At 40.9% G+C, this 16,285-nt stretch overlaps 2 protein-coding genes across 2 annotated transcripts; both read left to right on the forward strand.

Moving 5' to 3' along the window:
• Positions 1-6,628: 6,628 nt before the first annotated feature.
• On the forward strand, positions 6,629-7,867 carry LOC139637233 (odorant receptor 131-2-like). Its single transcript, XM_071505798.1, has one exon. The coding sequence runs from the start codon at positions 6,878-6,880 to the stop codon at positions 7,865-7,867; it is 990 nt and encodes a 329-aa protein (XP_071361899.1). The 5' UTR covers positions 6,629-6,877.
• A 4,445-nt stretch (positions 7,868-12,312) lies between these two features.
• LOC139637669 (odorant receptor 131-2-like) lies at positions 12,313-14,986 on the forward strand. The gene has a single exon (XM_071506527.1). The coding sequence runs from the start codon at positions 13,143-13,145 to the stop codon at positions 14,256-14,258; it is 1,116 nt and encodes a 371-aa protein (XP_071362628.1). The 5' UTR covers positions 12,313-13,142; the 3' UTR covers positions 14,259-14,986.
• Positions 14,987-16,285: the final 1,299 nt, after the last annotated feature.

Genomic DNA, 16,285 nt, shown 5'->3' on the forward strand with positions numbered 1-16,285 from the left:
GGACGAGGTGGGCCTAAGGACAGCAAGGGCCAACCTGTCACGTGGCATCAGAAAGGCCAAGAGACAGTACTCAAGGAGGATAGCCACCCTCTTCAGCGACAGCAGAGACACTAGGAACCTGTGGCGGGGCATTCAGACCATCACGGACTACAAGCCCGCACCACAGACCTCCCTGCTACTTCTGCGACTTCTTCGCTGGCTTTGAGGCAGACAACAGCACCCCGGCACAGAAGACCCCCACCTCCTCCCAGCGACCAGGTGCTGACGCTTTCCCCTGACAGCGCGAGGAGATCCCTCAGAAGGACCAACGCACATAAAGCCCCGGGTCCTGACAACATTCCTGGATGTGTCCTTAAAGACTGTGCTGAGGAACTCACAGATGTCTTTACCGACATCTTCAACACCTCACTGAGCCAGGCTGTTGTCCCCACATACCTCAAAGCCACCACCATCATCCCGGTCCCGAAGAAGTCATCTCCCTCCGTCGCACTCACTCCCATCCTTATGAAGTGCTTTGAGCGGCTAGTCATGCAGCACATCAAGTCTGCCCTCCCCTCCTCCCTGAACCCTTTCCATTTTGCATATCGGTCCACTCAACCGATGATGCCATCTCCACTGCCCTTCACTCAGCCTTCACACACCTGGAGATGAAAGACTCCTACGTCAGAATGCTGTTCATCGACTTCAGCTCAGTATTCAACACAATCATCCCCCAACAGTTCATCCACAAACTGGACCAGCTGGGGCTGAATACCTCAATGTGCAACTGGCTGCTGGACTTCCTGACGGGTAGACCGCAGTCTGTACGGGCTGGCAGCAACACCTCCTGCACCATCACTCTGAACACAGGAGCTCCCCAAGGATGTGTGCTGAGCCCCCTCCTCTTCACTCTGTTGACCCACGACTGCACACCGAGAGAGTGCCAACATCTTTATCAAGTTTGCGGACAACACGACTGTGGTAGGTCTCATCAACAACAACGACAAGACCACCTACAGGAAGGAGGTGAGCCGACTGGCCGCATGGTGCAAAGACAACAATCTCTGTCTGAACGTGGAGAAGACAAAGGAGACCCTGCAGCGCATACTGAGAGCAGCTGAGAAGATCATCGGTGCCTCTCTCCCCTCCATTCTGGACATTTAAAAGACCCGCCTCACCCGCAAAGCCCTCCAGATTGCAGGTGACCCCACCCACCCATCCCACTGCCTCTTTAGCCTGCTTCCATCAGGAAGACGACTGTGGAGTCTCCGGGCCAAAACCAGCAGGCTAAAGGACAGCTTCATCCACCAGGCTGTCAGGAGGCTCAACTCCCTCTCTCCCTGCCCTGCCCCCCCCCCACCGCACACATAACTGTCCCCTGCCCCCACCTCGGCATCTGACTCCACTTCCACCCCTACAGACTGTCCACCTCTGCACCAGCCATTTTATGCCTCCCCCGTGGCAACAACATCTGAGGCCTACCACCATCCCCCCAGGACTGTACTCCCACACATTCATTCATACACACCAACTAAGGGGACCTCACCAACCTCTGCTATTGTACTATCACACGACCTCACCTTTAACTGCCATGTACTGTCATGATTATTTACGCACTGTATCACTGCACTGTATCATTGCACTACATGGCACTGTCCTTTTGTAAAAAGCTGTTTACATTAAATTTATATTTTATATTTATATCGTTATATTTTTTTTGCACGATATCTGCACCGTGGGTCTGAGAGGACTGAAATTTCAATTGTGCTGTATGTCCTGTATGTGTAGCATAATTGACAATAAAGCTGACTTTGACTTTGACTTTGAGAAAGGGAAGAAAATAACTCAGGCTGTGGGAGCCTTCATAGCGAAGGATTTACGACCGTATTCAGTTGTGGACAACATCGGGTTTCAACACCTGGTAAGGACGCTGGAGTCGAGATACAAGATCCTGTCGCACAGCCACTTTACAGAAAAGGTAATACCTGCTCTTTTCTACGAAACCAAAGCCAAGATAATGGCCTCGATGAGCAAAGCTAGTTGGCTAGCAATAACATGTGATTCCTGGACTTCGGTGGCAACGGAGTCTTATGTTACAGTGACGGCCCATTACATTAACGAGGACTGGCAGATTATGTCCCATGTGCTGCAGACGAGAGCTGTTTATGAGTCTCACACAGGTGCACATCTGGCGGAGCTACTCTCACATGTTGTGGAAGAATGGCAGCTGTCAGATAAAGATGTAGTGCTCGTCACAGACAATGCTTCAAACATAATTGTTGCAGCTCAAGCCGGAAAATTCCAGCATATCAGATGCTTCGCCCATACCCTGAACTTGGCCTCCCAGCGGGCGCTTAAAGTGGCCACGCTCGCCAGGCTTCTGGGAAGAATCTGACGTATATCGACATTCTTTCATGGTTCTTGGAACAGCAACCTGCAATTTGTGCCACCTTGCTGTCACCAGATGTTCGAAGGGGAGAGTCAGACCTCTGCACTCTCAATGAGACAGATGTGTCAAACGCTGAGGACACTGTCAGCGCATTAAAACCAATGAAAGATGCGACCACACTGATGTCTGAAGAGTGTAATCCAACAGTCTCTCTCATCGCTCCTCTCATCGCACAACTTCTCCAAAACTTGACAGACACCATCAGAGACTCACCCATGGTTCATGAGATCAAGAATGCTGTCAGAACAGGTCTCATGAACAGGTACAGCAGTGAGGCAGGGTTAGGGTTAGGGTTAGGGTTAACCCTAACCCTAACCCAGAAGATGCTTTTTACAGCCTCTGCCCTGGATCCCCGCTTTAAGGGATTGCCTCTTCTGATGGAGGAGGAGAGATTGGATGTATACAAAGGAGTGACTGAGGAGGCAGCATCCTTGGAGGTAATTTCATCATGTTTATTGTTAAATGTATAAAATTATAAGAAATTTAAAATGATCATAACAACAGTAAAAGTTTTAAGATTGAATAAAAACACTTTATAGGTGTGAGCTGTTGCATTGACTGGTACACTATCTGCTAAGTTAATGCTTTTTTCTATTTTCAATTTTTTTGGTCCAACACAGAATGAGTGTGTTCTGACCAGGAGGACAAAAGTGGTTGAAGCGCCTGAGCGAACAGGAATTCTGGAAGAGGAAACACCAATGGAAGGCAGCCCCTCTGCTCCCAAAAGAAAGGCCTCATCGCTACTTGTGAGGGACAGTCTTTCAGTGATACTGAAGGTACAGCAGAACCCAAGACCCCCTATGCCATGTGTAACCCACCTGATAGGTAAGTAGCACGGGACCAGAATACTCTAGATTCACAAGAGGGAGTGATGAAGAGTAGGATTATACACCGATTGAGTAAGAGGAGAAACACACAGAGATAAGTTTTGTAATGTAATGTTACTGTATTAACACATGAAAAATAAACAGTTTTACAAATATGGCCGGCCTTCAGTTTGTTTTCTTTTAAAATGTCTTTTTAAATTGGGTGCACCCTTTACAAAATAAATTGTCTCTTGTTCTCCAAGGGAAAAATAAAGATTGTTCCTTTAATCGTTCTGAGTCTTTCTGAGTCCTACCACACCGACAGGACGATGGATGACGAAGAGAGGGTCCTCTTCAGTCCAGATCCAGATGTTCACACGGTTGGCTCGCCATCTCCCTTCTGAGGAGAGAATCCAGAATCCAGGGTATCCAAAAAACCCAGCCTGTATAGCACAACAGGCTTAATTAAATCTATTCACTTAACTGTACAGTTTGTATCTTCCAAATATAATCAATTTCAATGTGTAATGTAGCTTTTCACTGTTAACTTATTACAAGATAACTGCTTCATTACAGTGTTAGCATATAAATCCACATGTAAATGATTAAAAAACCACTCACAGTTAAACAGTAAATATCCACATTGGATTAAAGTAAGTAAAATAATGTAATCTTGTAATATCTTGTGCCTGTGTGCAACAGCACTGTACTACACAGAAGAATTAAGCAATCTCATAACCCATGACATTCATCTTAATGATGTCTCTTTCACACATGTAAAGAACAGGCACGTATGCTCTTTTTTCACACACATGCTCGGTGGCTAACCCACCACGAGGGCTAACTCGCGGAGCTAACAGCTAGCTACCATCCGGGGAAATAAAAGAAGAAACAAAGGTAAGGTTCCCAGGGTCGCTTCTCCATGGTCCACCAGACACTCAGGTATCGGCCCACACAGTTCCTCTTCCTCCACAGTTCCTCAGTGTGCACGATATCAAGTAATTTTTCAGACTTTTTCCGAATCCAACTTCTGTGTGTCTGTTCCCGTCCTGCCGCCGCTCGGTGCTCTGTGTGTATCACTGCGCGTCTCTACACTTCTATGAGCGAATTAAATTTCTTTCCCTTCACAGAACCTCTCTTAAAGTGAAATTAGACCTCTGGGATAAAGTAAATACATACATAAAATACAGGAAGAAATAAAGATTACAATTAGTAATTAAATGAAAATTATGCTCAATTAAAGAAAAATTTAAAAAAATAAAATATTTCTAACTGTTATAACATTTTTTCTTATTCAGGTAGGTAACAGGTAGGTTCTTTTTCTCTTTTTTTCAGGTTACAGAACTAACATATTTCTCTTTTTTTTCAACAGGTTACACAGGGCTGAAGAGGAAATGAACAAATATCACAAAGCCTCATCCCTGCCTCTGACTGTGGACCCTTTAAACTGGTCGCAGGTCCACAAGGTCACATTTCCCCTCCTCTCTCGGCTGTCAAAACGATACTTGTGTATCCCTGGCACAAGCGTATCTGTAGAGCGTGTTTTCTCCACTGCAGGAGATGTGGTCACTGCAAAAAGATCCACTCTCAAACCAGAGCATGTAGATCAACTGGTGTTCTTGCACAGAAACCTACAACTTCCCAAATGCTGAAACTAATACTTGTAATGTTTTGCACTTTCAGGAAGTGCCCAGTGCTGTTATTTTATGCTATAGCTTTTATTTAGTATATTTTAGCACTGCAGAATGTTTTGTTTTTGAAGCTTGACCATATTCACACAATAAGTAGGCCAGGCCTATACTATTTATTTCTGTTTATAATTTAATGTAGGCCTAATGGTCAAAATTTCTGTTTACATGTTATATTATGAACAAGTGAACAACGCCATAAAAAATTTGTAATTCAGTGCTACTTGGTGTCTACTGTATTCCAGATTCAATGTGATGTTTGCCATACTCAGGAAATGCACTTATTTGTTTACAGATCTGTTGCACTGCATAACTACATGAGTTTTAGTATTTGCTGTCATAAATACTGTTGTCTGCTGTGTTCAGACTCAAGTTTTGTGAAATTAAAAAAGGGAGCTTATATCTGACTGCTTGTATTTGTTGATGAAAACAAAGCCATGTGAAGTGATATAGAAAATTGATGTGATGCACCGTGATGCATCGAGATATCGAATCGAATCGAATCGAATCGTTGACATGATAATCGTAATTGAATTGAATTGTGAGATCAGTGAAGATTCACACCTCTAGCAATTACTGATTGAAACTGCAGAACAAAATGTTAAAATATTTTTATAAGCATGGTTGTAGAAAATGAAAAAGCTAGAACATGGCCTGTAGGTTTACTATCATGTAACGAGCCAATCAAATTATATGAACTATTTATAAGACTGCAGAGACAAAGTGAATCCAGGTCTCTTCCTGTACCAGAAAGTTTCTGAGTCACCTCACACAACTTATAATACATTCATGACATTTATGACTAAACAGGGCACTCAACAGTCTTTTCTTCATAGCCCTTACAAAAATGTTCCTATGCAGTAATTGTAGTACCTTTAATCTTGCTTGTTATCTTACACAACTTTTCCTTAATATACTTCACTTAGTTTGCTATGAAATCCTGTTCATTACATCTGCTTCTCCAGATTGACGAACCAGAGACTAAAAGAAGAATATCACTTTTTATCATAATGTAGGACTAAGGGTGAAGACACAGAACACCCTAGACGGAGCCACCACCTCTGTTTTCTAGAGAGGAATCCCACAGAAGGAGCACAATGTTAAAGGAAAATTCTGGCTCACTCAGTAAATCTTGGGTCTTATTTTAGTAACTTTGGTCCTTATTTCTGACAGTTGGTGTATAATTGTACTCAACTAATTGCTGAGATATGATCATGTGTGACATTGCCACAATATAACGAAGAAAATAAGCAATCAGATAGGTTGTAACGAAGCCAACAGTTTATCCAGATGATCTAAATCACTTTATTTCATCCCTCATTGCAAAGGAAATCAGTGTGTGCACAACTATAATGCAGTAGGCCGAAGTTGAAGACTGTAAACTGTCATGGATGTTTACCACAGACAGTTTGGTTTGAATCTGAACATTCAGTTTGTTCAGAAAGAAAACATGTTTTCTTTTCCAAATACATGGATCTTATCTGAGGGTTTGTCTGATCATCTGACTATTGTCACCTGTTTATTTTGATTGATTGGGTGGGTCTTATCTATTATCACAAGGTTTCAGACACAAGCTCATTAAAAATGGCCTAAGAGCTCCAGTGTGACTATTTTCACCTGGATGCAAAAAGACACTCAGATTTTTTATTCAAGAAAATGTTTAAATATTAACATTTGTAGACTTGTACTTGCCAGCTATTGCTTCAACACACATGACTCACAAGATGGCATGGGCCAGCAAATTAGAATATTATGGTAAAGGTATTACATCACCAATTACTAATATATTACCCATGTTTACATGTGATGGTGTCACATGAAGTGGGTGTGAGGACTGAGCTCATAAACTCTGTGAACATCGCAAGACCTTCACTGTCATTCGAACACAAACTGAAGAAGCTTTTGAGCTGCAATCAACAGGTTCATATTTTCTGCTTTTTAAATGCTTCTCTAAAATGTATGAAAATCAGTCTCACACCAACATCACTGTTGGACCGCAGTATCAAGGGGTAATGGAAAGAGTGTTGTTTGCTATTGTGTCTACAGTGCCATCCTGTGTGTTTCTCTTCATTAATGGGACCATGTTATTCACATTGAGGAGTAAACCAGTGTTTTGTGAGACCTCTCGATACATTCTTCTGTATAACCTCCTTTTTGCAGATACTGTAAACTTGGCTCAGAGCCAGTTACTGTACCTACTGGCTGCTTTTAGAATAAGGCTGACGTATCCTGTGTGTGGGATTCTCGTTATGCTCAACAATCTCGCAACTGAAATCTCTCCTCTCACACTGGTGGTGATGTCTCTGGAGAGATACGTAGCTGTGTGCTACCCACTGAGGCACGCAACCATCATCACCATCAGAAACACAGGGATAGCCATCATTGTGGTTTGGACATTCAGTTCACTAAATGTTCTCATTCGAGTTCTTTTGATGTTAAATTTTCCATTTGAAGAGCTGGAGAGCCTGCAGATGAAAGACTTTTGTGGCAAAGAAAGCTTGTTGCGTGCAATTTCTGATCTTTATGACAGAGCCTCCACTTATTTTCTGTTTGTTTCAGCTGGTATGACAGTCACTTGCTCCTACATTGGTGTGATAGTAGCAGCCAGGTCAGCCTCTACAGACAAAGCTTCAGCCCAAAAGGCTCATAACACACTGCTGCTACATCTGGTGCAGCTGGGCCTCAGTCTCACGTCGACTATACACAACCCCTTGCTCATAGCGATCTCAAAGGTCTTAGACAGGATAATGATTGTGCGCATACAAATTGTCCTGTATGTTTGTATTATAATCTTCCCAAGATGTCTGAGTGCTCTAATCTATGGAATCAGAGATCAGACCATCAGACCCGTCCTCATGTACCATCTCTGCTGTCAGTGGAAACCCTCAACTCTTCTGTCAGATGCCCCAACCAAGGCAAAAATCAGCATACTAATCACTTCATAGATAGAGATTATCTTCAACAAAATCTTGTTTACTGCATGACACTTACGACCTACAATATATAAATACTTACACTGGACAGGTATGACTACAGGTGAGTGAGTGACTATTATTTTTGTTTGGTGGTGGACAAAACATTAGAAACACTTTTCAATATAATGCAGTCCAGTCCAAGAACATTGCAAACTATAATCTCAATCATAAATCTGTAGTTAAATCAATTCTTCTTTTTGAGGATCAATCAAAACTCAACATTCATATTTTTGTAAAGCTACAATTTATGGCTGAGCTGTCTTGGATTGCATCAGATTTTACAGGTGTAATGAAGAAAGTGGTCACTGACAGCTGTATGAATATAGTTACTGAATGACTGAAAATATTTGAATAGAACATCCAAATTAACTTTAATTAAATGTCAACAACATTGCAGGCCACAATGTTAAAATGTTAAATGTATATTTTTATTTTACATATTAAAATGGATAACAATACACACTGTTTGCAAATACCTACATAAAATAATTCAACAAACCAAATGTCTGCAATTACTGACTGAAACTGCAGGACAGATTGTTAAAATAATTTTGGCCTGTAGGTTTAGAACTTGAACATGAACTATACCAAAAGGTGATTCCAGGCCTCTTACCAGCAAGTTTCAGAGTCACCTCACAGACCTTATACTACATTCATGACATTTGTAACTGTATGAAAAACTCCTTTTAAAATTGTTCATATGCATTAATTGTAGGATTACTTACTATTATTTTATTACTTACTATAATTGCATCTGTTTCACTGAAGTGAGGAACCAGAGGCTAACAGAGGTATATCACCTTTCTATCATAATGTAGGGTAAAGACATATTAAATATAACAACCTCGACAGAGCCATCACCTCCACCTCTGTTTTCTAGAGAAGAATCCCACAGAAGGAGCACAATGTTAAAGGACAATTCTGGCTCACTCATTAAATCTTGGGTCTTATTTTAGTAACTTTGGTCCTCATTTGTGACAGCTGGTATAACATTGTACTCAACTAATTGCTGAGATATGACAATGTGTGACACAATGTGTGCCACAATCTCAAAAACAAGACAATGTCAAAATCTAATATAGGGCTGGACTGCCTATGGTCCTGATTTTATCCTCATTTTATGACTGTCTGACAAAATCACCAAACACATAAATTAAAGACAAAGTGTCGTGATTTCACCTGTATTTACTTGTTAAATGAGAAAGTTAGAATCAAAAGAATATCTTTATTATTCTCTCACACATCTAACAAATCTTATTTTGTCTCTCAAACAGCAGACAGCCTTCATCTGTGATCCAGAATAGTTTAGCCTTTATGTACCTCAACTCAAGAACATAACAGGCTTTTATTTGAGACAGGCTTCTCTCCTACTCTCTGAGCTCACATGCAGTATTTAATACACCTGGATTTACCAATAAAGCTGTTCTCATTCACATATTTTTCTGTTTCTGTTTTCAGACAACGGAGCATTGACATAGTGACTGAAACAGGGCCCATTAAGACTACATGTTAATCTCCAAGCCATTTCCAAGCTGCTTTGCACTGCTAAAATCCTGATTTTATAACTGCAACGTCTGACAAAATCACCATACACATAAATTAAAGACAAAGACTGAGCTGTGACTTCGGCTATGTTGACTTGTAAATTTATCATTCTGAGAGAAAGTTAGAAGCAACAGAATCCTGTCTATATGTTGTCTTTCTGACAGAGCACAGTCTTTGCCTTCGAAACAAACTCCTGCTGCGCCTCTCTGCCACTCACTGAACCAAGGGTGTAGGTTTGCATATGGACGGCAGGGACATGAATAAAGTCATATCAGATGACTCCTATGTGCCCTGGGATGTACAATAGTTTAGTTGCTTTAAAACTGTCACTGCAGTAGTCTTGCAGCTTGGATTGTTTGGCTAAGCACATAAACTATACTGCAAACTTCTAACTAACTAGTTAACTCTCCGCTCTGGTCACCAGCATCACTGCTCTCTCTCTCTCTCTGTCTCTCTCTCTGCTGTCTCTTACTGCTTAATGTGCAAGTTTAGTTTCCACATACTGTATGTATACGCATGCATATAATGTTGTATGATGTTCTCTGAAATGAAATGTATTTACATATTTTTAGATTCATCATGATAACATGATATATCTTAATTGCTACATGATAACAGACTTCATCTGGAAACATCTTTTTTATTTATATTAAAAAGTCAATAATATATGTATTTGTTTTATTTTGTTGTTTCGTTATCAGAAAGTGAAGTTATTTATTTGTAGACATCAAATCACTCGATGGCTGTTGTGTCCTAGAATTTTTGTGACACTTCAGTCCAAATGGCCTTGGCCCCTAGAATGAAGAAATTCCTTGTCTCTTCACCAGCCTTACATTATGAGATTGTTAATAATGATGCATCAATGGATTAGCAGCATTTTACAGATGTAGCTGGTCAATTTGCTAGTTTAGCTAGGAGCTAGTTTTAATTGTGAAAACAAGGGGAGGATGGGAACTGCAAAACTGGTAGGCCTACTGACTATAAAAATATTCACACTGGATGCAAAAATATTCTTAGTTTTTATGTTAACAAGTGATTTCCTAGAGTTTGCTTTTAGTCTTTGATCTGTTATTGTGTATAGTTTTAATTGTATGTAAATACAGGTCTGATGTCTTAATAAACATTCAGCTGACTTCATTAAAAAATTGTTGTCTATATACTCCAAAAGTTTTGGAGGGTTGGCAGGGTTGTTTTGTACCTACCAATGTTGAGACAAAATCTATCTATGCCCTTGCAGTGAAAGGAGTAGACACAGAGTGTGTTTTTGTTATGTTTATTTTTATGAAAAAAAGACTCAATGCCATTAGGTGGCAATACTTTCTGATATACATGCGCTGACAGTTTGAGCAGAACACAGGTATTCAGGAAGCGTGTTCCACACATGGTGAGCATAGTAACTAAAAGCTGTCTCACCTTGCATGGTTTTGATTCTGGGAGCACTAGTAGTAAGCTGCTGCTGCATCTGGTGCAGCTGAGCCTTAGTGTCTCACTGACGATACACAAACCCTTGCTCTTCTCTATTTCAAAAAGCCTTAATAGGGTCAGACTTGTACATATAAAGAGAGTGATTTATCTGTCTATTATCTTCCTCCCCAGATACCTGAATGCTCTGATGTATGGTCTCGAAACAATTTATTTTTAGCTGAAATGAGCACAGACTGTAAAATGAGCTTTAAGTTCATCACAGTACACTAGTAAAATTACTATGACCCTTGAACTGTCATTTGAGATATGAGCTTCGACAACCAAAAAGAAGGCGACAGGGGGAATGAAAGGGGATTATTTTAGGCAGATTCTACTTGCACCCAGGTGTCAGCAATGCCGTTTTCATAGCTGATAGATAGCCAATGCAGCTATTTACACCTGGGTTTTAGGCTCTCCTGGACCACTTCAATGAGTCACATGGTATTCAGGAAGATTGTTCCAAAGGTAGGGAGCAGGCAGAAAAGCTATCCAACACATGGTTAATGTTGTGAAAGGGTCTGTTTCAACCCAAACCATGATCTTTTCCTCAACCTAACCAAGTAGGTTTGGTGCATAAACCTAACCAAATACTTTTGGTTCCTAAACCTTACCAAACTACGACTAGAAACCGAATATTACAAGAAAATAAAACCAATATATGTCAACCAAGTCTATGAATAAGTAAATAACAGCTTTTGATACAAACAGGAGACATAACCCACTCCTAAAGCCTCTCTACTATGGCATTTAATAAGCACCTAATGGCAGCAGACATTGGCAACACCACCCAACTTAGGCCATCCTGTACACTGTTTCTTAACAGTGTAAAAATCAAGGCACTTAGGGAGCCACTGGGCTTTCCATATGGGTATAGACAGCCAAATAGCTGCAGTGGGACAATTCTCACCTTGATGCAAACAGACACTTACATTTTTTATGCAAGAAAATCCATAAAACAGATGAGGGAATAGAACACAGGATTTACAAAAATGGAAAATGTGACAAGACATCTGACTTACAATGACATACTTTTGATTAATATCAATTAGATACTTGCCAGCCATAGCTTTAAGACACATGACTCACACGATGGCATGGGACAGAAAATTGGAATATTATGGTAGAGTAATCACATCACCAACTACTAATATGTTGTAGACTGACTGTGCTTTTGTGCTGCAATTACATTAACAGGTTAATATTTTTAGTTTATGTAATGCTTCTCTAAAATGAATGAAAATCAGTCTCAGACCAACATCACTGTTGGACTGTTGTATCAGGGGTTACTGGGATTAGTGTTGTTTTCAGTTATGACTACAATGCTATTCTGTGTGTTTCTCTTCATTAATGGGACCATGTTATTCACATTGAGGAGTAAACCAACCTCCTATCAGACCCGTCCCTGTGTACCATCTCTGCTGTCAGTGGAAACGCTCACCTTTTCTCTCAGATACCCAAACCAAGTCAAAAATCAGCATTCTTATCGCTTCATAAATAAATATTATCTTTAACAAAGATAAATCAAGTTCAAGGTCGAGGATAAAGTCATTATCATTGCCTGTACTGTGGCTGGACATCACAGCCCATGTCAGCTGGTATTTAGTCACTCTCCTTCAACTCTTTGTTTTTGCCCCATGTCGCAGCAGATTGGTCTCGTGTGCTATGTAAAGTGATAAATGCAGGCAGTCTCTCTTTGATGCCCACAGAAAAAGCTAATATCAGTGTATGCTTTATTTTGAAATAGTTTCACTGCTTTATTTTGCTGTCAAACGGTCCTTTCCTTTGGAACTACAGTTTGGAAACAGTTGAACCACCGTATTACCACACCTTGGTCCACAGCTGCCCATGTGCACATCCGCAAGGGAGTGTAACCAAGGCCATAGATAAACAGATCAATATGAATGGTATCAAAGTGGTTATAATTCACAGTAAATATAACAGTCAAAAGCAAAATGTACTCACAGAACTTAAAGTTGTGTCATAAGTATATTCATAAAAAGCACTCCTACTTTATGGATAATATGATGAAGTGGGTGTGGGTATTGGCCAGGTGGTGGAAGGCAGATTACATCACCCAGTAATAATTTAAAATGCTAGCGTGTGATGTTAAGTGGATGAGAGGAGAGAGTTTATAAGCAATATGTGAGGGCAGGCAAACCCTGCAGACCAGCACTGCTCACATGAAAACAAGCACAGCCTCTACCCTGATAAAAAAGTATGTGGATGATTTTGGTTCATGGTTTTACACGTAAACTATGTGGCATTCTGTGCTCTAATGATGGCATACATTCATTGCTCTAGGAGTTCAGACAGAACAAGATTTATTCTGCTTTTGCTGTCCAATTATATCAAGTGGTTGACATTTTATATGTCTCTTCAGTTCTTTTCTAAGATGTCGAATGCAAGTCAATCTCAGACCAGCTTCACTGGACGGGGTATACTGGAAAGAGTGTTTTTTTCCACTGTCACTACAGTACCATGTTTTGTGTTCCTCCTCATTAATGGGACCATGTTATTCACCTTGAGGAGTAAAACGGTGTTTTATGTAACCCCCCGCTACATTCTTCTGTATAACCTCCTTTTGGCAGACACTGTACAGCTGGCACTGAGCCAGTTACTGTACCTACTGGCTGCTTTTAGAATAAGACTTACATATCCTGTGTGTGGTGTTCTCACCATGCTTGCTGACCTCACTGAGGAAATCTCTCCTCTCACACTGGTGGTGATGTCTCTGGAGAGATATGTAGCTGTGTGCTACCCACTGAGGCACGCTGCCATCATCACCATCAGAAACACAGCAGTGGCCATTGTTGGGGTTTGGGCCTTCAGTTCTCTAAATGTCCTGACACAAATTCTTTTATTGTTAGATTTTCCATTTGAACAGAAGGAGAGCCTGCAAATGACAGAATTTTGTGCCAAAGGAAACATGCTGCTTGGCCGGCTGTCTGATGATTATGAGAAAGCCTGTACTTGCTTTCTGTTTATAATCGCAGGTGTGGCAATTATGTGCTCCTATATTGGTGTGATGATAGCTGCCAGGTCTGCCTCTACAGACAAAGCTTCAGCCCGTAAGGCTCGTAACACACTGCTGCTGCATCTGGTGCAGCTGGGCCTCAGTCTCTTCTCAACTATACAGAACCCCTTGCTCATAGCGATCTCAAAGGTCCTGGACAAGATCATTTTCGTGCGTATTCAGATTGTTTTTTATGTGTGTATCGTCATCTTTCCAAGATGTCTGAGCGCTCTCATCTATGGCATTAGAGATCAGACCATCAGACCCATTCTCATGTACCATCTGTGCTGTCACCTGAAACTATCAGTTATCCAAACCAAGTCTGAGGTTTCACCCTAGGATACTTCATCTTTAAGGATACCTTTGCATTTTCAAGCCTTTTTTTTTTTTGGAAGTTATTTTATTTTATTTTTTTTTAAGTTGTTTTTTTTTTTTTGCCTTCGGGGCAGCTTTTATTTACAGGACAGTGAAGAGTGAATAACATGCAGAGTTCGGCCAACCAGGAGTCAAACAAGGGACTTGTCTGCTTGGAGCATTTGCACTCGTGGTATGTGCCCTAACCAGTCAGCTATTGGGTCGCCACTTCAAGCCTTTCTTAAAACTATACTTACAAGCCCATATGAACATTAAAACAGTTTTTGGTTCCTACAATTGTGACCAAAAATCTGTCCTCCTGACCACAGTGGCCGTAAAGAGATCCCTTCTTTATGCTATGTCATTGTTAGAGATGGGAGACAAATTCTACCATCTTCATGCTGTATTAAAGTTTAGCTGTGGCTAATATGAGACTTCAGCAGTCTGGGTTCTGGATCTTTCAAGTTGCAGTATTTTACATATACAATAAAATTCCCTCTTAGAGGGAATTTTGTTGCAACACAAAACTAACATATGTTAAATCAGACTCATATTGGCTTTAGTTGAACTTATGAAAGAATTCAACTTATGATTTTCTTCTCAATTTCTTCAATTGGCACATTATGAAAGGATTCTTCAGGGCCAGTATGGAGAGGAAGAACAATTACAGTCAATTACATGTCATATAATGTGAAATGTGAGTATTGTTTTAAGATAGACTTGAAAAAATGTGAACCTATCCTCAAATTTTTAAAAAATATAATTGTTTTTTATTTAAATATGGAATAGAGTATTTGTAGCATTATATATTTTTGTTAAGTAAAATGATGTAATGTGGACTGCGACTGCACATGTACTATGTTTTACACAAGAAAATTAGAGCAAGGAGCTGAAGAACAGACACACTGTAAATCAATGGTGAATCAAGACATCTTCATCACAATGTTAAATTCTGTACAGTGCCTCTTGTCTAGTACAGTACATCTATCTATCTATCTATCTATCTATCTATCTATCTATCTATCTATCTATCTATCTATATTATATCACCTAAATACAGCAGAACTGGGGAACTACAAGAATGCTAACTATCTTTATGTCACACAATACAAATGAGCAGCCTGAGTAACCAGCATTCCAAATTAAGATCACATTAAAATGTTGATTACAAACAACAATATTGTTGTCATTATTATAATGAACATCAGAATCAGAATCAGAATCAGAATCAGTTTTATTGCCAAGTATGTTTTCACATACAAGGAATTTTTTCTGGTGATTGGTGCAATTGAGGATCAGAGGGATCAGCAACAGTGGGGCTCTCTAGCCTTGTTGATGAGGCTAATAGCAGATGGGAAGAAGCTATTTTTGTGGCGAGAGGTTTTGGTCCTGAAGGACCGCAGCCTCCTGCCAGAGGGGAGTGTCACAAAAAGTTTGTGTCCAGGGTGGGAGGAGTCAGCTACAATCTTCCCTGCACGCCTCAGAGTCCTTGAGGCGTACAGGTCCTGGAGGGATGGAAGATTGCAGCCAATCACCTTCTCCGCAGAGTGGATGATACGCTGCAGTCTGTTATTGTCCCTCTCCGTGGCAGCAGCGTACCAGATGGTGATGGAGGAGGTGAGGATGGACTCGATGATGGAGGTGTAGAAGTTCACCATCATAGTCCTTGGCAGGTTGAACTTCTTCAACTGCCTCAGGAAATACATCCTCTGCTGATTTTTTCTTGATGAGGGAGCTGATGTTCAGCTCCCATTTGAGATCCTCTGTGATGGTGGTACCCAAGAAGCGGAAATGCTCCACGGTAGCCACGGGGGAGTCGCACAGGGTGATGGGGTTGGGTGGGGCTGGGCTCTTCCTGAAGTCCACTATCATCTCCACTGTCTTCAGAGCGTTTAGCTCTAGGTTGTTCTGCCTGCACCAGGTCACCAGACGGTCAGTCTCCCACCTGTAGGCAGACTCATCGCCATCAGAGATGAGTCCAATGAGAGTGGTGTCGTCTGCAAACATCAGGA

This window comes from Trachinotus anak, unplaced genomic scaffold (genome assembly GCF_046630095.1).
Source record: "Trachinotus anak isolate AG129_WGS33_773 ecotype Australia unplaced genomic scaffold, CSIRO_AGI_Tana_v1 ptg000020l, whole genome shotgun sequence".
NCBI classification, from domain to species: Eukaryota; Metazoa; Chordata; class Actinopteri; order Carangiformes; family Carangidae; genus Trachinotus; species Trachinotus anak.